This window comes from Scophthalmus maximus, chromosome 21 (assembly GCF_022379125.1).
Source record: "Scophthalmus maximus strain ysfricsl-2021 chromosome 21, ASM2237912v1, whole genome shotgun sequence".
In the NCBI taxonomy this organism is placed as follows: Eukaryota; Metazoa; Chordata; class Actinopteri; order Pleuronectiformes; family Scophthalmidae; genus Scophthalmus; species Scophthalmus maximus.
In genome coordinates, this window is record NC_061535.1 from 6958096 (window position 1) to 6984623 (window position 26528).

The 26528-nt window shown below is 43.2% G+C and overlaps 2 protein-coding genes across 2 annotated transcripts in view; one reads left to right on the forward strand and one right to left on the reverse strand.

Moving 5' to 3' along the window:
• The first annotated feature begins 1123 nt into the window (after nt 1–1123).
• On the forward strand, nt 1124–9084 carry txndc5 (thioredoxin domain containing 5). The gene is made up of 10 exons (XM_035619018.2): nt 1124–1427; nt 3004–3156; nt 3612–3717; nt 3815–3911; nt 4699–4814; nt 5156–5242; nt 5606–5758; nt 6036–6118; nt 6441–6570; nt 7083–9084. Exons 1-10 carry the CDS (start codon nt 1240–1242, stop codon nt 7203–7205), a joined length of 1236 nt encoding a protein of 411 aa, XP_035474911.1. The 5' UTR covers nt 1124–1239; the 3' UTR covers nt 7206–9084.
• Nucleotides 9085–9162: 78 nt separating this feature from the next.
• Nucleotides 9163–26528, reverse strand: part of bmp6 (bone morphogenetic protein 6) — a 39157-nt gene continuing 21791 nt past the window's right edge. Inside the window, exons 2-7 of the mRNA XM_035619017.2 lie at nt 25964–26156; nt 22085–22233; nt 20333–20530; nt 12601–12677; nt 11514–11624; nt 9163–10824 (exon numbers count right to left, since the gene is read on the reverse strand). Coding sequence (XP_035474910.1) covers nt 10675–10824; nt 11514–11624; nt 12601–12677; nt 20333–20530; nt 22085–22233; nt 25964–26156 — 878 coding nt within the window. The 3' untranslated portion in view covers nt 9163–10674. The remainder of the gene's footprint in view (nt 10825–11513; nt 11625–12600; nt 12678–20332; nt 20531–22084; nt 22234–25963; nt 26157–26528) is intronic.

Below are 26528 nucleotides of genomic sequence, written 5' to 3' on the forward strand. Positions count from 1 at the left end.
CTGCCTGCCAAAGAGCCACAGCCAGCTCGAATTTACTGGACCATTTATTATGAACCAGTTTGGCTTTTTCTTATTCCACCAGAGATGAACACACTCCTAAATGTCTCTAGAATTACATTCCAATTAATTTACTTATCTTCCCAGTATGACTTCATCGGCTTTCCTTAGTGATATTTCACATTTGATGTTTGGTTAACTTCTGAGTTTAAGCCATTGGATGAGTACAATGTGGAAGATGACTGCCGCAAACGCAAGGAAAACGACATGCCCAGCCAACCTTTACCCCCTTGATAGCCTCCCTGGCCTGTTTGCCACGGCAGCCCCCTCTCTGACGGGAGAGTCGTGGCCTACCCTGGACCTGCTTTCACTGCTGACTCTATACCTTCACGTGCACCTGGTTATGGGGCAGCATGTCTTACATTGCTGAGTTCCAAAGGGATACGAGCAGCGTGGGGGTTTTACAGGGTCACACAGTGTGCCGTTGCTGCTCTCTTATTGGATGATTACAAAGATTTGTATCAGGGTGGCTAAGTGGAGCCTCAAGGAAGTTAACCATCGGAGCTCTACGCATATACTCATAGAACTGCAGTAACCTCCAATAACTACTATTCACTTCAGACTAAACAGTTATGGCTTCTCCCCCTCATTCCCTTGCTGCCTCTTGCTCACGGTCTTATGTTAAGATAAGATACGATCAGATGTACCTTAATTGATCCCCTGTAGGAGAAATTCAAAAATTGACACAGCAGCACATAAGTGTATCAGCCCAGAGGAAAATGTTATTATAAAATAAAGTAAAACCTAAAGATTTGCCACAATGAAAAATAAATGTGACTTGATATTTCCACTGAATAAGTTCTTTTTCAAATGAAAACTAATTTAATTTAAAATGTCAAACTCAAACTGTGACTGAAGCATCTTTAGTTCTCGTGAAATATAGTTATGCATTATCTCCCCGTCTACTAAAGTTTCACCAAACAGGCTTCCATATTCCGCGAAACCCGGCACTGGTTTCTGATTGGATAGAGTTGCTACGCTGGCTTCCGCAGATCTACATAACATCCTGTCTTCACGCAACAGCTGGAACCGCCGATCGGGCGCCATGTGAGTGGCCCATCCAGACTCTACATTCCTGCAGATCGAATCTGCCAGAGGAGGCGTGCACGTGGAGAGTCGCTCTTTTTTTTCTTTTACAGTACACCAGCAGGGACACTGTTCACCGACCGGGAGAGACTCACCATGACTCCTGCACTGAATTGCACACCCTCTATGTTGGGTTTTATTTATATTTTTTCGTTGCTCTTCTCCTGTGTATTGTGCGACGCGGAGGCAGAGGAAGATGAGCACGCCAAGCACACGTACACGGTGGAGATGTTCAATGCGGCGGTGCCCACCGCGCCCCACTTTGTCATGTTTTACGCCCCATGGTAAGTGGAACAGTCACCAAGTTTTTCATTACCTGACTACGTTGATTAAATGTAATGCAATAAAAAAAAACCTGGACTCTCTTTTTAAAAAGACCCCCCGTGTGCACGGCAGCAAATGTAAACGCACGTCTTTTAAAGTTGCAGGTAACCGGTACGTTAGCTAAGCAAGCTAGTTAGCACACAAGCTAGTTGGCTACATAGTCCTTTCCTTTTTGGTCGACCCGGCGTCGTTAGCGTAGCTGCTAACTAGCATAGCCAATCAGCTCGCTAGCAGACAGCAGGATAACGGACTTGGGCACTTTACATATGTTGGGACTCGGTACTAACACTTTTGTTAGCTCTTGAAATGGAGTTGGAAAACTTTTTTTGTGACTGTCGGTCGGGTAACTGGAACAGTAAAACACACTTTGTTGCGCCAAGCTCATTCACTTTGCGGCAGTCGCAGTTTGACACCGTTCGAAGTTTTCGTTTTTTGAGGGGGGAAGCAGCGCTTACGTGGCACGCACTGATTGACCAATGTTATGTCAGTGGTTCCAAAAGTGGGGTCCACGGACCTGCACAGGTCCCCGTGGAGGCCCCTCGCCAGTGTGCAGTATAACGAGGAGCGGTGCAATTTGATCCCCACCCACCACTGTGATGTAGAACAAGAATAGGGAGATGGTGATAAAGCTGCAGAGAAAATGAGAAGATAAGATCAGATGGTCAACTCCTTCCTTGACAGTCCAATCCTGAGTACAGGTCATGGGTAACAATTGGTACATCCAGTACTAAACCTTTGTCTGATACCCAGATTGGTGCTTCTTACGCGGATCACGATGCACACAGTGCTCTACTTCCTTTAAACTAAATAGCCTACTATGGCAATAAAAAGTATTATCATTCGGTTTCAGTGGGAGTTTGACATTTTTAGACAAAGTAGCAAAAATAAAATATATATATCTATAAATATTTGTTCTTAATTATTAGTAGTTTTTGTAGAACTTGAAAGCAAAGTAAGCATGATATTTCATTTGTTTACCTTGCTCCAGGAAGGCTCATTCAGAAGCCACAATAACGGTTAGAAAAAGAAAATGACCAGAAAACCACAAGAACAACACCTGGAATGCTACAGCAGTGAAGCACAGTAGCAGATTTAGCAGATGAAATGGGCGAAGGAGACCACCTGTTAAGCCCCTGTGAGTCAATGCTCTTGGCCTCTTGTGGAGCAATTGCACCAGGGTGCTGGGACGCTGTTCTACTCGCCTGCAAGTCTGGTTATTCATTTGGATCTTTCAGAGGACAGTGGAGAAAGCACATGTTTCAGTAGTTGGCCACCATCAGCATTATGGTATTTCCAAGAATGCAATGTCTTTATTCTATAAACTAAACCAATAAACCATCATATGTCATCACATGGGCTATAATGGCTGTAATTCCTTTGAACGTGTGGTCAGTTCAGAAAGGTTGAGTGTACTAACCAGGATCACAGTTTAGTTTGGGCAAAATAAGCATTCTGCCAGACCAAAATATTCAAGATTCACTTCTGTTGTACTTTTGTAAAAGTGTATATATATATTTATACCACTATTGTGTCCAGGTGCGGCCATTGCCAGAGATTACAGCCGGCTTGGAATGAACTGGCAGACAAATACAACAACATGGATGAGCCTCAGGTGTATGTGGTGAAAGTGGACTGCGTCCAGGACACCAAGTTCTGCTCCAACGTCCACGGGGTTAGAGGCTACCCTACGTAAGTTCTACAGTCATCATCAGCTGAGGCGTCTTGTCCATCAGCTCTTTATCAATTCATTTGCATTGATATTTGGCAGAAGCTGAAAACTCTATGAAATATAATCCACTAGCTGTAACATTCAGGATAAAAACAACTCTTACATGCACATAAACAATCAAACAATCATCACTTATTGACAGAAGTGACACATTGACCTGCATTTAGTTAAATATTCTCATAGTATCTTAATGACATCCTCACTGCAATACTGCACCTGCAAACACAGCTGTCACTGGGCAATGATTCACTCAACTCGTATCACTGAAATGACCAGGTACTATAGATTGTAATGATTATTTGTAGGTTGGTAGGAAAATAGTTTGTGCGTCATTGATTTTGAATGTGTTTACTTGAATCATGAGTCTGCCACTCTACAATTCATTCAATTCTAAATGTTTTTTTGTTCTGTTTAGGCTGAAGTTGTTTAAACCAGACCAGGAGGCGGTTAAGTATCAGGGGGGCAGAGATCTGCAGTCTCTGGAGACCTGGATGCTGAAGACACTCCAGGATCAGCCTGCGGTGAATTGGGTTCATTCATTTAACGTCCCCCAAGTTTACAAAAGTGAGGTGAAAGCACGGTGGTGTTCATAGTCGCTTGGTCTTGTGTGTTCTCTAGGAACCCGAGAGTGAACAGGAGCCTCCCAAAGCCCCAGAGCCCAAACAGGGCATGTATGAGCTCACCGTTCTCAACTTTAAGACTCACGTAGCCAAAGGTAAGGATCGAGTACAAAATGTGGTCTTTAATGCTTCATTTAAATAATGTTGTAACAGTTAAACCAGGCGAATGAATTGGTTACCTAATCTCGTGTATTTACACAGCTGTATCCTGCCTCAACAGATAAACTGTGTGTTTTGTCTTCACTTTTAAACATGCATCAGTTTTCAGCCACGTTGGGTATTTTTTGTGGATTACTCGTTAGCGAATGGAAACTTCTCATTGCTTTGACTTGCACAACTGACAGTTCAACACAAATACCTAAATCACAATCAGTCAACTGTAACACCTGTCGCCTCATGTTTCTAGATTTTCAGACAATGACTTCAGAAATAAACATTACTCACAATAATTGTCTGCTTGAAATTATGGTTCTCAGGCTCTGAAATTTTATTTTGTTAAGAAAAATACATGAATCTTATTTGGAGCCGAAAAAAGGGCAGGATATGACATAGGCACTTTTGAAACAGTGTTTATATGTCCCACATTCACATCTTGGCAACAGAGCTGCAATAAACGTGTAATTGATTGCTTGTAACCTCAGTATAAGAGTATAATTCCAATGGAATTATAGCAGCTGTGTGGAGTTCTTAGTGAATCAAATTTTTATTTTGCTCCATCAGACGAAAAATATGAACTTAAAAAGTACCCAACGATACACTTCTGTGAAGCATTTTGCTTGTTTATTGTTTTCTTTCTTTTTCTTTTTGGTTTCCATTTGTTTTCAATTTTCTCGTTAGTTATCTACAATTTATTTTTCTCATTTGGCTTCTCTCCTGTTTCAGGCGCTCATTTCATTAAGTTCTTCGCCCCGTGGTGCGGCCACTGCAAAGCCATGGCCTCAACCTGGGAACAGCTGGCCACCTCATTTGAGCACTCTGATGGTGTCAACATTGGAAAGGTGGGTCCTTCAGATTGTGTACAGGTTCACAGGCTCTTGCTGGAAATACATCATAAATAATTTATCAGCTATTAAAGCAATAAAGCATCACATAATGTGACATGGGTGGAATCCAGGAAAACTTGGACAGACCATAGCACTTCTCCACTTTACATCAGTCCATCTCAGATGAGCTTGAATAACTGAGCAACTGCTGTTGCTGGCGTATTATTCAAATAAACCTATATTTACAGAAATCAATAAAGTTGACAAGATGACACATTGAATATATGTCTTTGTAATGTTGTGGGTTGCATGCTTCATTCTACTTTTGATAACACATGTATGGATTTATTGCGCAGGTTGACTGTACACAGCACTATGAGGTGTGTTCTGACAACGGTGTGCGGGGATATCCCACTCTGCTCTTCTTCAAAAACGGGCAGAAGGTATGAAGAATGTTTAACATTTGCTCTGCATGCAACTTTGGTTGCATCCTGCTGTTTACACGGCTAATATTTGAGTGAAACCGTGATAAATCGGCGTTAAAAAAGATAAATGTTTTATATTATTTGACAATGAGCAATCAACATTTTGCTTCGGCTAAAACTAATTTCAGATACTATTTTAAGGCATTTAATTTTGCTGTGTGTTGTGTTCTTGGTGAATGTGAAAATGAATCTGTAATTCCAAAGACAAAAGTATTAATTACAATGGTAGAAATCCTTCTGCTAAAAATGTTATAACAACTACTATCCTTATTATTATTGGTAGCTTCCACACAAAAATGCATGTGTGTCGTGTTTTTGTAGACAGAACAGTACAAAGGAAAAAGAGACTTGGACTCTTTCAAAGACTTTGTGGACAATCAGCTGAAGGCGGCCATCGCCGAGGAGCCAGAGCAGGAACCAAGTGACGAACAAAAGGCCAACGAGATCCCCACCGATGAGCCGGCCAAGGAGGAGGTAAGGATGGGTGGGAACAGTCCCAAGAAGAAACATCACACCACACAAGAAAGATTATTTCCATGTTATGGTAGTACGTTTCTACAGCATGTTAAAACTGGATTCCCTAAATGCCTTCTTATGTTAATTCAGCTTACGACACTCCACAGACACACTTGTGCCTTTCTGTGGCTGGGAAAACCAACAAAGGAATGAGCCTTTAGTTTGGTAAAAGTACTGTACATCAACATAATTCAGCAGCGTCTCATGTTCTATTCTCTTCCCTTCTTCTCTCCAGTCCAGCGTGTTGGTTCTGTCGGAGAACAATTTTGATGAGGCAGTGGCCAAGGGCTTCACCTTCATCAAATTCTATGCTCCATGGTAAGATCGACATTTTTACGGAACAAGTGTCTTTTAAATCATACAGATATTTTAAGCCCAGCTTCAGTCTAGCTTTGTTTGTGATTTGGTCGGATTAACTGCACACTTTGAGAAAGTCTGTTGCGTACACTTATAAAACATGAATTAGTTAAAGGACAAGATGAGTTCCTTCGTGTGTGATTCTTTAAGTGGCTGACAAGAATTTGAATCATTTGTTGAGAGATTTGTCTGTATCTTCACTTCAATCAAACCATAAAATACATTCTCCAAAGTATTTCTGTCAGTAAACATGATGTAATTGCTTTATTACCCTGCTCTGTAGGTGCGGCCACTGTAAGAACCTTGCACCAACATGGGAGGATCTTTCCAAGAAGGAGTTTCCTGGCCTCACTGATGTCAAGATAGCCAAAGTGGACTGCACTGTTGAGCGCACACTCTGCAACAAGTATTCTGTAAGTATGTCTACTGAAGCCAGTGGTTCTCTAGTAACCTCTAGCTCCCACCTAGTGCACAACACAGGGAACCATTACACAAACGGTCAGAAGCAGCTATTTTTTAGTTGTCAGTAAAAGTTTTTTATGGATATCACATGGTCTCCAATGACCTTTGAGTCACAGGTTTGCAGCAGCCATGGATTTCGTACAAAAAGAAAATAATGGCAGGTCGTAACATAAGATTTATGAATAAACTTTATTAATAAACAATTTGTTTTGTATTTTCAATGTGTTTTTTTATCTGAATGTACAAAAGATTATCCCAAATGTACACAGCAGCTTACCAGAGGTATATTGTAAGATTTATAGTTGCTGTAAGGTATTTTGTTTGTTATTAATCTAAGCTTTTTATTAAAATCCTCCTAGTTTTTTGCCACTTCTGTACCTTCTAAATACAGCTTTGGTAAACTTGAATTTTATTTTATTTTTTTAAACTGCAGCAGCACATTTGATATTTGTTGTCGTTCCAGGTACGAGGTTACCCCACGTTGATCATCTTCAGGGCAGGGGAGCAGGGTGATGAGCATCACGGTGGGCGGGACCTTGAGAGCCTGCACAGCTTCGTGATGAGGCAGGCGAGAGACGAACTGTAGAAATGCTCAAGTCAGCGCCCGCACTGCATATCTGACCAGTAGGACACCACTCTCTCGCTCTCGTACAGTAGCCAGCTACTCCTTTATCTCTCTGCACTCGGGTTCTTCTCCGAAAGGAATTAGCCGAGGGCAGACTGAAGCAGTCTGTTCTTTCTCCAGTGTTCAAGGACAGGGTGATTCAGTCGAGTGTTTGAGATGTAAATGTATTTCCCATTGCTGTTACCCAACCTCCACTCTCCTAAGAGTAAATGGAGAGTACTATTGTATTGGTTGGGTCTGCAAAAAAAAAAGTAATACTGTATGTCTGACATCCACTTTGCAAATCAGAACCAGAGTTCCTCACACAGGTAGTGTTCTTTAAAAGGGTAACGCTGTGGGACAAATGTTCCAGGTTAAAATCGATTGTTTCTGACTTAACTTCTGTAGCCTCTTTTTTTTATAAAATAAAAAATGTTATACTTGGGATCTGTTGTTAAATCGTGAGCCATTAATGTTACGGTACTGTCACTCAGAAGGTTGTAAAAGCTTGCGCCACCCAAATGTGATTTTGAGTTAAGTTGAGGGAACCTCATATCCACGCCAGTTAATGGCTCGTCTGACTTAACTCTCAGGGAAAACACGCACGCAGGCCAGAGGGAGTTGTGACGGAGGCTTCATCGTCATCAAGGGAGTCTGACATGGCACAGGGACATGAGAAAAAAAAATAAAGATCAGATTCATTTTTCATACTCATTCGAATGTAAAGATCTTAGTCATACACCCTACGTCATCTCTGACTGCTGTGATCTCAGCCACCCCTCTCTGCTCTCCCTGGCATTCAGCGTCTCAGGCCTCGACCATGTCGCTCCATATCTCTGTTACTGAACATTCATTCTCTTGTTAATTCAGAAAAAACCCATTAGATGCAGCATGGCCAAAATGTAGAACAAATGCGTGAATGTAAAACCTTTTATATGTTTTTTTAGGTGTTGTTAACCAGCAGGTGGTGCTGTAGAAGACAGTTTGGTCACTTGGACCAGGTATTGGGGTTTAAAACACTGTTCCCACGAGTTTGCGATGTCATAAGATGTCATTGGCACAGCTCTTGTTCACCTGGTCATCTTTTCTAGGAAACAGACGGTTTTGTGAAAGCTTTTGAGAGCGTGCTTCGGTGGTCAGACATTTTTATAATACTTGCGATTTTAGCTAGCATCACATCACCTCTCTTGCGATGACTGCTTGAATTTTTGAACCAGCTGCGTCTTTTGTCTATAAGATTTAGTTTTCCTTGTACCAAATGATATTTCTGGATGTCATATTTTCTGTCAGTGGCTGTGAGACCATCGTCTTCAAGAATCTCTCTAAATGGATGAGCAGGGTTTACCAGTAAAATGATGATGATAAAACTAATTAATTAAATAAATCCAAAACAATCTTTTATTTGGCTGGTTTTAATTTCCTTTGCATTGCTTGGCTATATTTTTTTAAAATCTCCTGTATACTGTCATAACCATCAACCCTCAAATCCATCTTGAACGAAGGGTTAATAAATTGAACGCACCTTCCTGTGATTAATCACGATTTCGCAAACTGCATCTACAAGGCCGAGCGCGTTCCAATGCAAATGTTCTTTGACCCAGGTTAAGTGAAGAAGCACTGCACAATGCAGGGAACCATTTATTGTCTCAACCAGGTACACAAACAGTCAGACACAGCAGTTCTTTTGTCAGTAAAAGTTTTTATGGATAACACATGGTCTTAAAAAAAAAAAAAAAAACTCCAGTGAAAGTTTTTTTCCTTGTGAGTCATGGGATGTTCACTGCCCATGGATTTTGTACAAAGAGTAAATAATGGCAAGTTGTAACATGAGATTTCATAATAAATTTGTTTTCAAAAATAAGTTTGTTTTTTCATTGTGTTTTTTGCGTCTGTCTTTGTTATTAAGGTATGTGATTTTTCTTTTTTTAATAAAAGGTGCAATAAATAAGCTAAGAATGTACAAGTATTTACAAACAAGAACAGTCTAAACATGATCACAAATGTAAACAGCAGCTTACCAGAGGTATATTTTGTAATTTATAGTTGGTTAGTCATGTAAAGGTATTTTTTGATTCTTATTGGTATTAGTTTTTCATTAAAATATGGTCTCTAAAAGACTATGTCATTCAAAGCTCACAGTAACATGTTCAATTGGAGAGAGCGAGTTCGCCACTGGACACACATCTCAGCACAATTTTACCCTCAGGGTTGAAAAAGCAAAAGGGGCTAATTTCAGAAATGCTGGCACACAAGCGGTCCTGTCGGCCGGGTTTGACTCGCTAAATGTTTTTCCACAAGTTGTCAGGGCTGGGACGTTTGTTAACTTTGCGAGTACAGCAACATGGAAATGGCCATTTGCGGTGTGCCGGAGGGATAAGGCTGTATTCTTCAGTTCTTTGGAGGAAAAAAAAAAAACCCACCAGCTTTAGCCAGAACGTGCATCGCGCGCTGAACCAGCCTGGTGAATCGCAGCTCAGCGTGAGCCCGGCAAATATTGACACGGAGTGGATATTCGGGAGCAGTGCACTACTGAAATAGTGTGCGGTCACTATGGTTCAGTCCATATTATATTTTAAGTAAGGCAAATATGGCTTGAGAAGAAAATACATCAGGTGGAAAAAGGAAGGAAATGTGAATCAACTGAGTCCAATGGATCATTCAGTCAGTATTTCATTGTTAGGCTTAACAACATTTTAGCTGAAGAGGACACGGTTTGGCAATTTGACGTCTTGACTCAAACCGTTTATAACACATTTTCCTTTATGACTTGACCAGTTTATGTCGCGGCTGGTTTTTCAGTGCTGCGATGACACTGAGTCTCCTCCCCGTGGCCGTGAGAAGGCCTAGAGAAGTTATTCATCAGCAATCAAACAAAAGTCTCTTCTGAAAACTGAGTCACTGTGTTTTTTATAGAAGAGTAAGAAAAGCAGCAGTCTGGACTGGTCCAGTTTGGCCCCCGTCCTCTCAGTGAGGGAGAGGTTGCAGTAGCCTCTTAGGGCAAGTCATACACACACACACTTCCATAAACACAATATACAAACAGACTGACCCCAACACACACATACACACACACACACGTAATCATCCATTCACTTGCAGACCCATGAAAGAAAGACTCCACTCCAAAGCCAGTAAAGCGGGTGATAGACCATTTGGTGACTCGGCACTGTAGTGAATATGTTGTTGGGGTTTTTTTTCTTTTCAATGGTACTTACATAGCTTGGTGCCTTGTTGGCAAATCATGTTGCTGGATGAAACCTTTGAGCTGTCCAGGATTATTGCATTAGAACATATAAATGATCTTTCAGGGTTGACATCCCTTGCAGGCTGGGCATTTGAAACTGGTGTCTACCGGAGTTCGACCTCACGCAGGAGTCGCTGGTGCAGTTTGCAGCCCTTCGCCAAACCCTTTGTTTTTTTTCTCCTTTCCTCGTATCGGTCCTCGGCGGCGTCAGTGGCAGCCACAGGCCCGCACCACCATGTTCTTGTATTTCTTCAGTATGACGTTGGAGTTGTCGTCGAAGTAGAGCACCGAGATGGCGTGGAGCTTGGTGGGGGCGCAGCACGGCTTCGGCACGTTCTCGGGGTTCATCAGGTGCACCTGCAAGACAGAGGAAATAGTTAAAGTTAAAAGTCTGCAGCATGGGGAGAAATCATGTGCGGTAAAAAAAAAAATGATCGCAGTCACAGGGTCTGGAAAGTGAAGCCAGTGCCTAAAACCCGTATTCTCTGGAATGACCAGCAGAGGGCGACTCCACTCGTTGCAAAAGAAGAAGTTTATGAGAAAATGACGTCTCACGCGATTTATAACGTCAGTAAACATTTTCCCGAGGAGTTTATGGTCTCAATCTCTAGTTCCAAATCTTCTCCAATACAGCATGTTGTTCATTTTGTAAATTATGGTCCCATTAAGATTTACTCTTATCTATTTTACATAGACAATGTATGGAGCATGGATACAGTGTGACCGCCCAGTGGTTGCAGGTCGCAGGTGGCCCGCCGCCCGCCGCCCGCCGCCCGCCGCCCGCCGCCCGCTCCTCCAAATATGGTTACTTCTGGTTTCAAAAAACCAAGATGGTGCTGGCTAAAATGCTAAACTTGAAGATTTGAAACTGCAGTACACAAACCAATGGGTGACGTAACAGTGGGTTGCCACTTGGGAGAAATCCTGCGGTATCAGTGGGCCGTCAAAAAAAATGGTTCTTAAATAGACCAAAACCAAACAAGACGAACATACAAATTATGTATGGTACGTATGTAATGGTCAATACCCCTGTGGGTTGTTCTTACCAGTGTCTGTACAATGGCATGGTTGGTGGCGTTCATGTGGGCGTTGAGGGGGAAGGAGCACTCCCCGTCACAGTAGTTGGCTGCGTAGCCTTCCGGAGCAATGATCCAGTCCTAGAGACACAAGACGACAAAGAACAGGCAGCACGGTCACGGTAGAGAAAAACCATCACGTCGAGTAGATACAAGAGTGAAAAACTATTTTCTATTGGTGAGGTGTAGACTGTATATCTTTTGCTTTTGGAACACTGGACAGGTCTGATTTGGTTTGCGTAATTCCACAATACTAGTTTGCTTATGTTTGCATTGTGGTAACCGATGAATAAGCTCTGCATATGAATGCAAATATTAATTTTGTCATATAGGCAGGGTAGTTACAGTATCTAACTGCAAGTGGACAATCACTGTGCCAACTTTCTTTCTTTCATGTTTTCTTTCCTTCTTTTCGATTTTCTGGACAACCTTTCATCGAATCGACTTTCAAACGAATTGTCTGTGGAATCGCTCTGAGGAGCAGTATTTCTTTCCTCCTTCTTCCCCTTGCTCTTTCTCGTCTGCCTGTCCTACTGTCTGTCCAACTCCCTTAGCGTGTGCCCCTGACTCTGTGTGTGTGTGTGTGTGTGTGTGTGTGACAGAGAGAGAGAGAGTTTCCCTCTAGATGTCAGTGCTGTGTTAACAGCTCACTATTGGCTCTCTTCTATTTCTTCCTCTGTCCGTTTTCTCATATACAAACACACACAAACCAGAGACAGAGGCTTAATTTTACTCCCTCCCATAGAGTTTACATCAACTGAGCTATCGTACTTTCACTGATTCTCTCGCCTGGTACTACACGTTTCATATCAGCCTGACAAAAAGACTTTATATTTGTATAAATCATGTACTTTTTTTGTACACAGTAGACATGAATGACTTAAAAAAAAAAGACAATATGTAATTCACAATCATCTGTTGTTGCTGTAATGTTGTTCTACATCCAGTAAGTAGCTTTGAGTAAACACAGATTATGAGATGAGAGAATGTGAGGATCACTGGTTCACCACACCTGTAGTACAGTAGGATCATCAAAATAAAAGAACGTGTTTGCTACCTGCCAGCCCAGCTCTCGGAAGCTGACGTAGAGCTCGTGTCTCCTGCACGCCGTTTTCTGATCGCTGCTGTTGTAATCTGCAACAGAAGAACAGACGTGCTCAGGTAAATTTTTAGACGCACGCACACACAGACACACACACACACACACACACACACACACACACACCTCTTGTCACCCAGCATGATAATTGCGATGCTTGATGTATGAATATGTCTCTACATGAGTGATAGGAGATTACGCAGCAAAAAAAAAAAAAAACCTTTCTTGGGCAAATTATGATGAAAAAATACGTCAAATTAAATCCTATGCAAGTGCATTCAAATGATGCATGGCGTGAGCACAAGTGGTGACGCAGTGTCCAATGTGTTTATGGGCTCTGCAGTTTCTTCATAATTATGTCTGTTCCACTCTGCAGCCGCCCAGCAGCCGGGCGGTCAGTCCACTCAGGTACAGGTTTGGTTTTTACAGTCGAGAAGGTCATTGCTGGCATCAGTCAACGCACTGTTAAGACTGTGACACCAACTTTCCACTGACGCTTCACGGGCTCTCCCTCACTTACTTTCGCTGTCTGGCCTTTATAGTTTTGAAAAGCTTTTTTTTCTCCCTTTTTCTCTTCGCAAACCCAAACCCAAAGTAAGACACTGAGAGCGGGAAAATGCAGTGTATGGCACCGACTAGGCCAGAAGACTGTTATCCAGGAGGGATTTGTCCTTTGACGACCATGAGCACCTTGAGATGTGCACACTAAGTGTCTCGGTGGCCCCGCGGGCCCACAAGTGATTTTATTGCTGTTGGTTTTTTGGTCGGCACATACTCTTAAATATAAAAAGAAAACTTTCCAGTTTGTTCGTTTTTTTTCTGTCATTTACAATAATTGACTTAACACGTTGCAAGAAAGAAAGAAAAAAATTCTCTCACATCCAAAACTGTCACATCTGCTAGCTTTTAAAAAGTGCTCATTGCATTGGCAGCCTGTTAACCACACAAACATGGTTAATTGTTTGTCACACAGGCAATAGAGAGGAGATGTTTTCATCTAAAAGAAACAGATGGGGGAAAAAAAAATTGGTATTTGTAGGGGACTGAGAGTCAACATGCAATTTTTTGGTGGAAAATTGCCATTTTGATGACCTCCACATCTCCTCCACATATGCATACGTTCCACCAAAACAAGTTCCACCCGACACTATTTCACAGGGGGCACCGTCGCTGCATCCTGGGCTTATAGTGCCACGCAAGACAATTGGGAGATTAGTTTAAAGAGATACAAAACAAGCCAGAGTGTTTTTATTCCTCCTATAGCCGAGTCACGATGCGTGCAGCCAGACCAGGTCGGACACGGCGCCATGGAGACAAGTCTGACTGTGCGAGACTGGTGGCAGGGTGAGTTCAAAGGGCCATATATAACCGTAGCGCGCAGTCAGATGTTTCCCCCCCCCGTTTCAGGTTCCTTCCTTTCCAAGAGGAAAGACATGTGCTAATGTGGAAATACCAATTTATATTTGCAAGTGTATGTACAATCAAGTGTGTGTGTGTGTGTGTGTGTGTGTCCAATTGATACACATGGACACTGGGTCACATGTTTTGCTCCTGCCTCCCTGTGGACTAACTGACCTGCGTATGAACAGATTTACTGGATGAAGACCTTCACATGTGAGGAAACAGACCCGATCCTAGACCACCTGCTGCTGAATTGCACTGATTCTTTCCCTATAATTATAACAATAAAAAGAATCATTTTTCGTGCATTGTAAGGCAACATTTTTCAGCGTGTAACGTGTTTCTATGGGAGGAAACAGGAAACATCCACGAACAGAGGAGGAGTCCCATTGAAAGAACAAGGCCGAGTGACTCGGCTGGCCTGATGTGAACTCGAGGAGATGTTTACAGAGAGGAAATAACGCTCTGAGGTAACGTCACCTACAATGTCCTCTCTTTATTTTTTCTGTATTGCAGGAATTTCAGTAAAAGTAACTTATTCAATAATTATTAGCTCCTACTTCATCATGATCTGCTCAGTTGCCATACTGTATTTTTAAAGTACACACACAGTGGCTCTTCCATGACTTCAATAACTTACGGCTGAGCCACCACTCTCTTTGTACGAATTGCACAACATATGATTACGTTGACAATCGCTAATGATGAGTCAATTCTGCTCACCGACAAAACAAAACTCTCGCCGTTTTACAGATAATCTGTGAATCACATACACCTTATCCCTGCTTTTGTGGGCTTTGCACAAGCAAGTGCAAAGCCCATACAAGGCAATCGAGGGTGGGTCGCTATACCGGAAGAACTACAAGAGTATCTTAATAGCTGCTGTACAGCACACGGTTGTAGTGATTAGCAATGAATCCCCTTTTAATCTCTTTTCTCACTGACACATAACTCATTTTCCCTGCTCCTCTGGGCCGTCTAAGCCATGAGCATTTACAGTTTGTGGGTCTCTTTAAAAGGAATAAAGCTGATATTTACTGTGCAATTTCATTGAGTGTAAAGGCCCAGATTTGTGGTGCCCATAAACCACATCTCCCCTTCCTGTCTGTAAAAATTTAATGCCACATGGTTACTGCTGAGCTCCGGTCGCCACGATGCAACCCTTCACCTCGTATTCCTCCACAGAGAGCTCAGGCGGGAAGGAACTTGAAATACTGACTCTTTCCTGACTATATGTAAATAATAATATGTACTATTCACGATGATGCTAATTAGAATTCTGTCCTAACTACACTTCTCACTTCTCTCAAGTTGTGTCTGTATCATCTACAGACAATGCTGACACAAAGTTAGTGTATATGTTTGAACAAATACATTTTCATACCTGTGTCTTAAATCATAAATCGAAGAAAAAAAAACGTTGCTACACAGTCTTGGGATGAAAGGCTCTAGGGGGCGCCGCATATGCAAAAAAGTTCTTAATTCATAATTTGAGGCACAAAATTCAGTTTGTGCATGTCAGGACTGTGCATAACTTACTATGCATAATTTATTAAAGTGAGCGTGTTTTTTTATAAAAGATAATAATAAAAAATTATAATTTCTAGACATTTTGGATTCAAGACTTCAAGAGAAGAAAATGTAACTAATTCACCTGTACGTCCTACAGAGCCGGAATATTTTAAGCACATCAAATCAATTGATGACAAAAGTTTGTTTCACTGCAAACTACGGTCAGTCCTACTGTATTTGCTATTGTACAGTATAAACAGCATCTTGTAAGTTGCCAAAATTTTGATCAAACAACATTGTATTATTTGACAAAAAACAACAGAATGCTGTGATTCTTTTTTGCCCCCAGAATTATATCACTGCCATTTCTGACATAATTCCTAAAATAGTGAACAATGCCTGAGAAGCATCAGCAGAATCTCTCATCACACCCACTTCTTACACGAATGTTAATGCCAAATATTTGTATATATCGAATAGAAGGAGAGCAGTATTGGCTCTGAGCACTGAGCTCTACTCCCATATTACAGCAGCTTACCTAACAGTGTTTAACCTGGAAATGTTTCCCTGTGAGTAGACAAACATCCGTTTGACCACGTGAAACTCAAACGCCGATTCACATTGAACTCATTGAGGTGGGACACCGGCTGCCCGTTCCCACCCTGTCTATTCAACGGCAGGGGAAACATTACTCATTACTGAACGTAAGCACTGTACAGTGTAGCTCTTCAACACTGAGACTTTTGATCTTCTGCACGGTACGAGTCTTGGGCCGATATTAACACTTCACTACACTATACCTGCCATTCATTGAAACGCCTGAAAGACTTTCACCGGCCTCTCTGTCCGGAGGAAACGTCTATACGTTTACCACGTGTCCTTTGGAAAAGACAGGAATCAGATGATGCCATTTCAGACGTTATAGCCTGGGTGTTCCAAGTGTGTGTGTGTGTGTGTGTGTGTGTGTGTGTGCGAGAGAGAGAGAGAGAGACATTTGACAGGCCACAACCTCCCTAACCACTCCACTGTAAGTCTATATTTTGCTCCGTAAATTTCTCATATCATTACTCATTTTAGAGAAAAGATTGCAGCTTTTACTGCAGAAATTACATGAGCTCCCATAGAGCCGGCGGTGGTGACAGAAAACTCAGGTTCCGTGCGCCCGGTGTTTATAATAAAATCCGGGTGCCCGTCCCGGAAGAAGGACGGAGAGAGTCCCACATGGCTATAAAGACAGGGAAGGAGAATGTCACTGTTGTCTCTCGTCCCCCTCCCACCGACCACTACTACTGAAGCTTTATCTTTCTCCCTGTCTTTCATCACAGAGGTTATTAAACCCTGCGAGGGAGCTCCACTATGTCTAATTACTCCAACAGTAAACAAAAGGAAGTCGGGCGGGGAAGGAGCGAGGAGAATGAGGAGGCGGGAGGAGCGGGAGAGACAGATGAAAAAACACAGCTGGCTGAGTGCTGTGTTATTATAATTCTTTAAGCGATATTGTTAGCGTGGTCAGTCTTCTAGCTGCGCGGCTAATGACTGGATAGGCCTAATTACAGGCCTCACGGGCAGCCTGTGCTGCGCTGGGACGTGATATTCCTTCCCGGGATGGTTGTTAACTTCCCCCACAGCCAAAGCCCAACCCGACTCCCGGTACCTCCCTTCTTTGCCCATAAAACCCCAAATTACCTTTGAAAGGTGTTGTATTGTTCTTTCGGTGGGCCTCGTGTGCACACGGGATCAAATTCTGCTGAGCAGCACACGAGGACGTGTCGGACGCCTCTTGCTGACAAAAATATTCCCGCGTTCTCCTCCTAACTCCAAATTTAAGTTTAAAATCCAAATTGAAAAAGAGACAAATGTGGCAAAACGAGACTTGGTCTGCAAATTGTCTGCTTTGAGAGGATTTCATGTTTATATAATCACACCATGATTATACAACTCATCCTGTGTTCTTTTGGGAGAATTTGCCCCCCAAATCATTTAAGGGTGAACACAACAGGCATCTCAGATATCTATGACAAAGCAAAGCTCTGCAGGCAAATTTATAAAATGATAAGAATAACTCTGCCGGTGTCAGAGAGTGGCGAGATGAGGACAAAAAGGCAACAAACTCTTTTAAAAAAAGATGCATTAAATTTAGCGCAGTGGTTCACCACACAGGTCGGGTGTGTGCAATTTAGGCAGAGGAGGAGAATTATTTTTAGAAAACACACAGTCAAGTAACAAAAAACGACTCTATGTGGAAGCTCGCCCATGAGAGTAATTCAAAACAAACAGGTTGCTGCCCTCCCGCCTTAGATCACGTGTTTGTTTAAGGGGTTTTTTTCGGAGAAGGTATCAGACTGACGTATCAGTGAAATACTCCTTTTAGCCGGAGCTGTGGTGGCCTGAACTGATGTACTGTGTAGCTCCATGCCAAACCGAAACTGGGGGACATTGTCCACATTTTGTTTTTCCCCATGAGCGTTCCACAAGACGGATTCGCTCCCCATCCCTCCTGTCCTCCTCCCCGTCTCTGGAGTGAGTGATGCGGTATTGAAACCATATGCCCTCCTGAATTCCTCACGGATCCTCCCATCGCATCCAATCCCAGCAGGCCACTGCTGGCCGCGGACACTCGGCTGTCGCGAGGGGGGCCTCCCCGCTTCCTGTGTAGGATCTAAATATTTACACTCCCCATCGTCCCGAGTGGCGAGGTGGAGGGGTCTTGATGTTTTGGGTTATGTAAAGTCCAGTCCTCCAGGATGCATATTTAACAGATTGTCCTTGTTAGAGCAGATTCCTTGGGCAGATTCACTTTGGAGAAAGTTTTCTCATCTTCCCGATACAGACCGGGACACGAAAGCCACACCACAGTCAAATTCAGTGGTAGAAGCAGGTACCTTGTGGATTTGTTTGCAGAACAACGCCTCATCCCACAACCTCTTGTGTGAACAACAGGGCAGCGTCACCTACTGGGAGAGGCATCGACGGCGCTCTTCACAAACAGAAAGTAGAGCCAACCAATCCAAGTGAAGGATTTTCAGAGAGCAGCAATGAAAACAAATCCGACTTGTCCAACAAACGCGTCCGTATGCCACACAGATGGTGGAGTCGTTAAACACAGTAGCAGAAGAAGCAGAGCAGAGGTAAATCTTTTCTCAGGTAGCCAGCCAAGATGTGTGTCAGTGCACTGAGATGTGAGCCCGCCATGACCCAGATTTGGCTCGGTTTAGGGGGGGCGCACACTTCTCAGCATCAGCTTTGGTTCTGCAGAAGTGTGGCAATACTGTGGAGTCTCGGCCCCTTGAAGGATACTTGTACATGGAACGAGTCGGGCGCTTCATTTATCACTTTCTCACTGACACGAGTCCAGAAAAAACAGGTGTCCTGAACTCTGGCTGCTGTTGGGCCAAACCATTTTTTGTTACCTGGGGTTTAGACCTTTTTTTTTGTTTTTTTTTAAAAGCAATAGCTTGTGTCTGTATGTCTACTATGGTAGGATATAAACTTTGCTGAACTCAGTTTAACTTTTCCATTTGTGGAATCGAGTTGAACAAGATTTCTGATATGAATCCATCGTAGGCTGTACAAGAATCTTCTCAGCAATTTAAGAGAAGTTCATTGACTTGATTTGGTTATGTACAATATAATGTTATGATCCTAGAATCTAGTATCCATTGGAATGATGTAAATGTTGGATGATTCTGTACCTCGTAGTTTTTATTCCATGCCTTTGTTAACAGCGCAGGACTCTGTATGCTGATTTTCTAATCATAGTATTTCATTAAAACCAGCCCAGTGTCTTTCCCTGACCGTCAACCACACCGTCAGATGCCACATGCAGAAATTATAGAAAGCAGGCTTTAAAAAAAAAGGCACCTCTGGACATAACTTAATTTGTAGAAATGTTATAAATATTTACCATATTTGCTGGGGACATTTTATTTACTGCTCCATGCGGGCGTCTGTTCTGATACATAGTCAGAGTCAAAGCTTTAAGCCATGAGGGCTTGATATGAATTCGACACTTCATCTGTCAAATTAGCGAGGGATTAGATTCAATATTACCGGCAGGCTCAGTGAATATGGGCTTTATGTACAACAATGAAGCCTTACAGGATCAACGTGGCTTTAAGAGCTATACAGACGGGCCAGAGTTTCACAGCAGGTGGTAGGTGAGTGGATTAGGGTTTGATTTAATTTGAAAAGCCTGCAGAGCTCATAACATCAGGCTTATACCTGCTCATAATCTGCTGAATAGAAAAAGAGGCAGTCTATATCTTAATGTTTTTTTTCTGTATTGACCATATCAGGGCTCTGCCATTTTTTTTATAACATTGCCTACTATTTATCTTCCTATCATACACATTCTATTTTTCATTTTATCTGACCCCGGATATTAAATCCAAGCTGTCAGGTCCAGTCAAGGTCCAGCCACTGCATCAAAGTCCCACCCACACACCTGGCTGACCGATCGCAAGTCGATCACAGCTGTCAATCAAGACATCCCACCACCTTTTCATGGCATCAAATGACTCATTCAAACCAAACTCATCAGGACAGTGAACACCCGGATATACTGTTCACCAGCGTGATAAGAAATACCTCCAATGACAGAAGCTATCTTTGGGGGAAATGTATTTGCTGTGTATTAAATTATGTCTTGTCTCAAAGATAAATATTTCAACCAGACTTCCATCAAACGCTTCCAATCCACTGATCTGTGGTGAGATCAGGGTCTGACTGTGGACATGGTTGCACTTTGAGAGGTTTGTCTGGTTGACGTGAGACTGACCTGGCAGGCCCAGCCCTCTGGATCCCTCCTGCGGTTGCGTGGACCGGTTGCGATTCTGCTGGCGACGTTTGCCGCCAGTGGAGCGGGTGGTGCGGATGTACACCTCGCTGACCTTGAAGAACGCCACCATGAAGGGCTGCTTCTCCAGTGCGCCGTCGCGTCCCACGAGCCCCGCCTCCCTGGAAGTGATGCTCTGTCCTGTTTGAGAGGGCGGGAGAGCACATTACAACCACACAAAGCAAGATTTACCACCACGGTCATGTTGACTTGATTACATTTTAGTTTCCAGTTATTTTATTGAGAGGAGGCAACTTTTTTAAACTTATCACAGGTAAAATGTCATACTTTCTTTCAACTGTAAATTTATGTTCATTGAATTGTGTCCATTGTGGCCTTTGAAAGAAAACCTTTTTTTATTATTATTACAAAAATAAGGATGCCATTAAATGAACCAGAATTGGCAAGGCTGATCCATTTGTGTTTGTTGTACACTGAAGACTTTGGGGTTTAATACCAAAATATGAATGTGAGACAAGAGTTCAGAATCCCAGATCATCTTAAAGTTACTTAAAATAAACAACATTTAATCATGTGGTGACATAACCCTTGCATGAAAAGCAGGACTGCATCATTGTGACCCACTGACATCCACGTCGTCAGCCTTTCACCACGGCCTCTTTCAGTTCTCGTTTCTTACGGGGGCGTTCTCCACTCAGTCTCCTCTTCGGGAGGTGAAATGCTGCTCTCTTGGTGATTGACGTGGCCGATGGGCTGGCAGACGCGGCGTTTCTGTGGACCTCCGAATGCCTCCTGCTGCAGCCATCACGAGTTGCATCATCAATAAAGATTAGCGAGCACGTTCCAGAAGCGGCCATGACACCACCTCCGCCATCCTTCACAGATGCGCTTGTATGCTTTGGCCCAGGAGGACATCCTTTCTGCAGTTTATCTTGGTCCCATCCATCCATCCAGAACTTTCAAATGTAAATTCCAGTCTGGCCTACTAAGCTTTACTCCCGATGAGTGGCTTGCATCTTGTGGTGCGGCCTCTATAATTTTGCTCTTGAACTCTTCTTCAAACGGTGGATTGTGATACCTTCACCCCTGCCCTGTGGAGGTTGGTGGTGGTGTCACTGACTGTTGATATTGGGGTTTTTCTCTCACAGGTCTCACTATGTTTCTGTCATCAACTTCTGCCGCTGTCCTTGGCCGACCTGTCCGATGTCTGTTGCTCAGTACACCAGTAGTTTCCAGATTTTTCATGACAGTCCAAATTGTTGCCATGTCCATCGTTTGTGTAATGGCTCTGAGCGATTTTCTTCCCCCCTTTCTCTGCTTCAAAATTGTTTTTCTCCCAAGGGTCTTCATGTTGTTCTATGCTTCTTAACAACTAAAATTCCATACATAACACCTGGGGCTAAAACTACGAGTAGACTTTCAAAGCTATTTAAAGTTTAAAAAAACAATTTGAGAATCACCTTAGACAACAAGAAATACCTGTAGGTCATTATAAATGGGTGGATTCTAACAAGAAAATTAAAAACAACCTTTATTTTTTAACGCATCTAGATGTGAATATCAGACAGAATTGACCTTGTCATTCCACTAGTTTTTGAAGGGACTGCTTGAAAAATTGTAACATTACGTGAAAATCTAAGAAAAGATTTCTTAGCTGGGCTAGGCCCCCAATGTTTCAAGATCCTAACAAGGCATCTGGACATACATGTACAGTATGTAATCGTAACCCCTTACCGCTGCTGGTCTCCAGGCTGACCTGCAGGCCCAGGTTGTGCGCTCGGCTCATCACCCACAGGTTGCTGGTGGCGGTGATGTCAAACTCCAGCCAGCCCTCCTCGGCCGCCCACAGTTTCCGGGACTCCAACAAGAACAGGTCGGCCTCTCTGGGAGAACACGGGAGATGATACCAAAAAAAAAAAATAAGCTTGGAATAAAAATGTCTAACTAAAAAAAACATTTCTAGCTATATAAACTTTTCTTATGAGAACACAAACTGAGTGAGGCTTTATCAAGCATATTTTGACTGCATGGATAAATGTCTGGCATCCAATAAAAGTCCTGTCTCACTGTAAACATGACAAATTTAGTATGTTGTTTTTTTTTTACAGAAGATTTAAGAAGACAGTCAATGAAACAGAGAGCGGTATATTCATTTAATTAATAACAATTTAGAGGGGGGTTTCAAACTAACCACTCGAAGTTGGCCAGTTTATCTGGTTAGCTACGGTGACCTTTAAAGCTCAAAACAGCCAAGGCAGTCAGTTAGCACGTCGGCTTCTGCTAAAGGGCCCCTGTATTTAATGAAAAAAAAGAAGAAAAAAAGAGCTAAGGACATGTAAGGAGAAGACAGAGTGTGAGTGATAAGAGGGCCTGTCCCTCTGTTGTCCCATTACAGTAGTAATAACATAGCGTCGGGTCTGTCAGACCCTCCTCCAGAGCCGACATCAAAGCCTCACAATCATCCAGGTGTTCGGAGAATTTCCCCTGCAGTGGTGCATCAGCAGCCTCTCTTTATTGGTCATTAATGACAGTGCTTCTGATGGCTTCCGCATGGGCCTCTACACACTTTTCCTCACACGCCCAAACGCACACACACGCATTCAGACACAGGTGGTGTCTGCGGCTCAGGAGGTAGAGCAGGTCCACTTATTGGAGGATCGTCGGTTCGTCCGTCGGTTCGTCCTGTCCAAGTGTCATTGGGCAAAATGCCGAACACCGAATTATCGATGATGCTTGTACAGTGTGCGAGTGTGTGAGTTAATGTGTGTGAATGGGTGACTGGCATGTAGTGTGAAGTGCCTTGGGTGGTCGATTAGACTAGAAAAGCTCCGTATCAAGAGCAGTCCAATTACCAATTACACACACATAATGTTTTTCAGACATGTGAAGAACGAGGCAGGACATTGTCCGGGTCAGACACATTCACACCAGCAGGAACATTTCCGGAACATCCAGGCCAGGGCTGTCGCCTGGGTAGAGTGGAAGAGAGCCGTGAATCGTCCCATGTTCTTGCAGGATTGGACTCACTCTGCATTTCTTGGGGAAACAGGTTGCAGAAAAATTTCTGGAAAATGTCCAGAGCAACATTTGCAGATATTTGCCTTCTCACATACAGCCCCTCTGGAACAGTTCAGGAACATGTCCGTACTTCAGTGCATGTCTGAAAGCAACTACACACACACACACACACACACACACACACACACACACACAGACAAACAAAGGACGGACCCTCAGAGAGCCGTGTGCCGAGCGAAGGGCTCCTGCGAACCTACTGTTGAAGTTCTTGACTGACTGCTTAAATGAACTGGAATAATGAGGTCAAGGGTCACAGTTGAGGGGTGGGGGGGTTGCAACAATAAATCTCCTTTATAAGTCTTTTCAGTGACTGTTGTTAAAAATGTAAGGTGGGAGCCGGCCTGGTTATTGTGTGCTTGTGTGCTTGTGTGCTTTCATCTTTTCGAGTGCTTAAAAAGCACATTTGTTAGAATGCCGAAGCAATGTGTGAGTCAGGCATCTGGAGGGAAAGGGTTGCAGAAGTTCTCCACACAAAGAAAGATTCTCACTCCTTTATTTCCTCATTCTAATTATAAAATATCCTGTTTGGCACAGCATAATGACTTGCAAAAGGATTCTGACCGGGCCTTGGTTAGTAAAAACAGCATCTGCAGCAAAAACCAAAATTTCTTTGGCATTGTAATCTCTCACACTCCCTGTCAGCTGTTGGCAGAACCACCTGAATCAAATGAGAAGACCAAAGGGTGTCGGGCTAATTAGTGCTCTATTATTACGACTCGGGGTCAAAGCAGGAGTCGGGTTTGTACAGGAACGAGGGGCACGAGAAAGCTAATAGGCTCCCCGTTGACTGGGCAATTTCAAAAGATGCAACAGGCCGAAACTGGGAAAAACAACAACAAAGACATAACAGATTTGTCCCGTATGAACCGCCAAACCTCGGCCCAAACCGTTGCTTCCAGCACGGAGGAGGATGTCGATAAGAATGTGACGCAGCATGAGCAATTTCTCTCCACCTGACAAGTGCACCGTCCAGGCTGTAATTTTCTACAGGGTTAAACAAAAAAAAAGAAGCCTGTCCTGTAATAATACAGAAATTGGAGATATATGGCCCCTTTAATCTCCAAATATCTCCAAAAATAAAAGGCTTCACCTCCAGGCTGGGGGAGCACAGACCGGCCATTGCTGGGATAAAGGAATGCAGAGTAAATATGCAGCTCTCGATGCCCATAGAAAACATTTGAAAGACAGAAGACGGAACATAGTTTTGCTAACATCTATAGCCCAGGTTCTCAAAGGACATTAAAGTGGATCAGCTTTAGCCTCGAACAACAAACCGAGAACATCTGGTGATGGAGACCCCACCTACGGTTGTTTCTTGAGGTGAGTCGGAACAAAATATTATTATTAATCAAGCATAATAGCTCTCTCTATATATATTAGCAGCTTCAAAGGAGAAAGTTGCTTTGCTCTATATCCATTGATCAACAAAGTATACTGGGCGAGCTATATATATATATTTATATACACTACATATATATTATATAACCTGTTAGTCTAAAATGAATACCAAAGATTCTCTTCATGTTAGTGTTTCTTCTCACTGGGCAGGCTTGATAAAACACAAATATCATTCAGAAATCTTAGCGGATGTTTATTTACCCCTGCAGATGTAATGTAAATGTTTGGCATGTATTAGCTCCGCTCATTCTGGGGGGCGGGAGGATTTCGAAGCTGTGCTATTTCTGTAAGAGGGTTTTTCTTTTTTGAGGCGCGGGGGGGGGGGGGGGGGGGGGGGGTCATCATAAACACAGCAAGAGCAACAAGGGTTGGGAGAATGACAGAGAGATAGGAAGAAAAAACAGTGAGGCGACTTTAAAAACTAGAGAGAGTCTTGAACTTTTTGTGTCCAGACAAAAAGTCAACTGAGCACACACTTGCTGTTTACATGAACTCCCTGATTCTTGTTGACTTGCTGATTCCCGGTACAACCGCAGTGCGACCCCCCTCTGCAAACCGACTGGGCCCACCCGAGGGTGGGCCGAGGCAGACGCATGCTGTACATGGCCGAGTGCTGTTAAAACCCACGAAACGTGATGATTTCACTCAAAACAGAAACCGTTTTAAAGGTGCAGAGTGTAGGATTAATGGGGATCCATCAGCAGGACTGTAATACAATATTCATAATGATGTTCTCATTAATGTATAATCAGCCGACACTAGGAATCGCTGTGTTTTTGTAATGAGCCCTTCATAGCTAGATGGGAGGGGAGTCCTCCTCCACACAGGCCGTCATGTTGCACTGCCACGTTTCTACAGTAGCCCATGACAGACAAACCAAACACTCGGTCCACGGGGGGGCCTTTTGACAGCCACTGTATAGGCTCTCCAACACGCTTGGAAGGGGAGGGGGTATTCAATTCTCGGTTGCAATATGACACTTCACCACAGGACGCCACTAAATCGTACACATTAATCCTTTAAACTACAAGCGTTTTAAATCACATTACTGATGTTGGAAATTTAGGTTGTGGCTGAGTCGCAGTGTAACCAAAAATGATTAAGGGAAAGATTTGTGTGCGTGTGCGCGTGTGCTACCTGTCAGGGTGCTCCTTGACCACCTGGTAGACTTTGAGTATGAAGGTGTCGTTGCGGAAGGTGCGGCTCACACACTCCTTGTAGAGACGGAACTCTGCCGCCGTGACGGCCTCGCCCTCGGGGATCTGCGAGAGGTTGAACTTGAACTCCTTGTGGTGACGCCGCTGTGGAGAGAGCTCGCTGTCGTACTCGACTGTGGGATGGAAACACACACAAACACACAGCGTCACAGGATTACCCACAACGGGAAGGAGAGGGGGAAAGAAAGGCAGGAGAAACTAGTTATTTACTCTCTCTGCATGAAGTTATATGCCGTTATGGGAGTGGATTGGAGTTGCACTTGAGCTTTATAATTGAGCTTCGTAATGCCGTTTTATTGGCTTGTCTCACATTCACGGTCCACTTTCCACAAAAAAGGATGAAAATGCATATTTACAATCGGGGATTCAGTCAAAAAATACACGGCAGTGATTGATGAGTGGATACTCTTTTCACACACTGCGCTGAGGTCGACCATGGAAGCCTTTAAAACGATCACATGATTTATACTTAAGGTCTAATAGGT

Coding starts and splice junctions, on each gene's coding strand:
- txndc5 (XM_035619018.2), top strand. CDS start 1,240: ATGACTCCTGCACTGAATTGCACACCCTCTATGTTGGGTTTTATTTAT. Junction 5,759..6,035: donor ATGAGCCGGCCAAGGAGGAG/GTAAGGATGGGT, acceptor TCTTCTCTCCAG/TCCAGCGTGTTGGTTCTGTC. Junction 6,119..6,440: donor ATCAAATTCTATGCTCCATG/GTAAGATCGACA, acceptor CCTGCTCTGTAG/GTGCGGCCACTGTAAGAACC.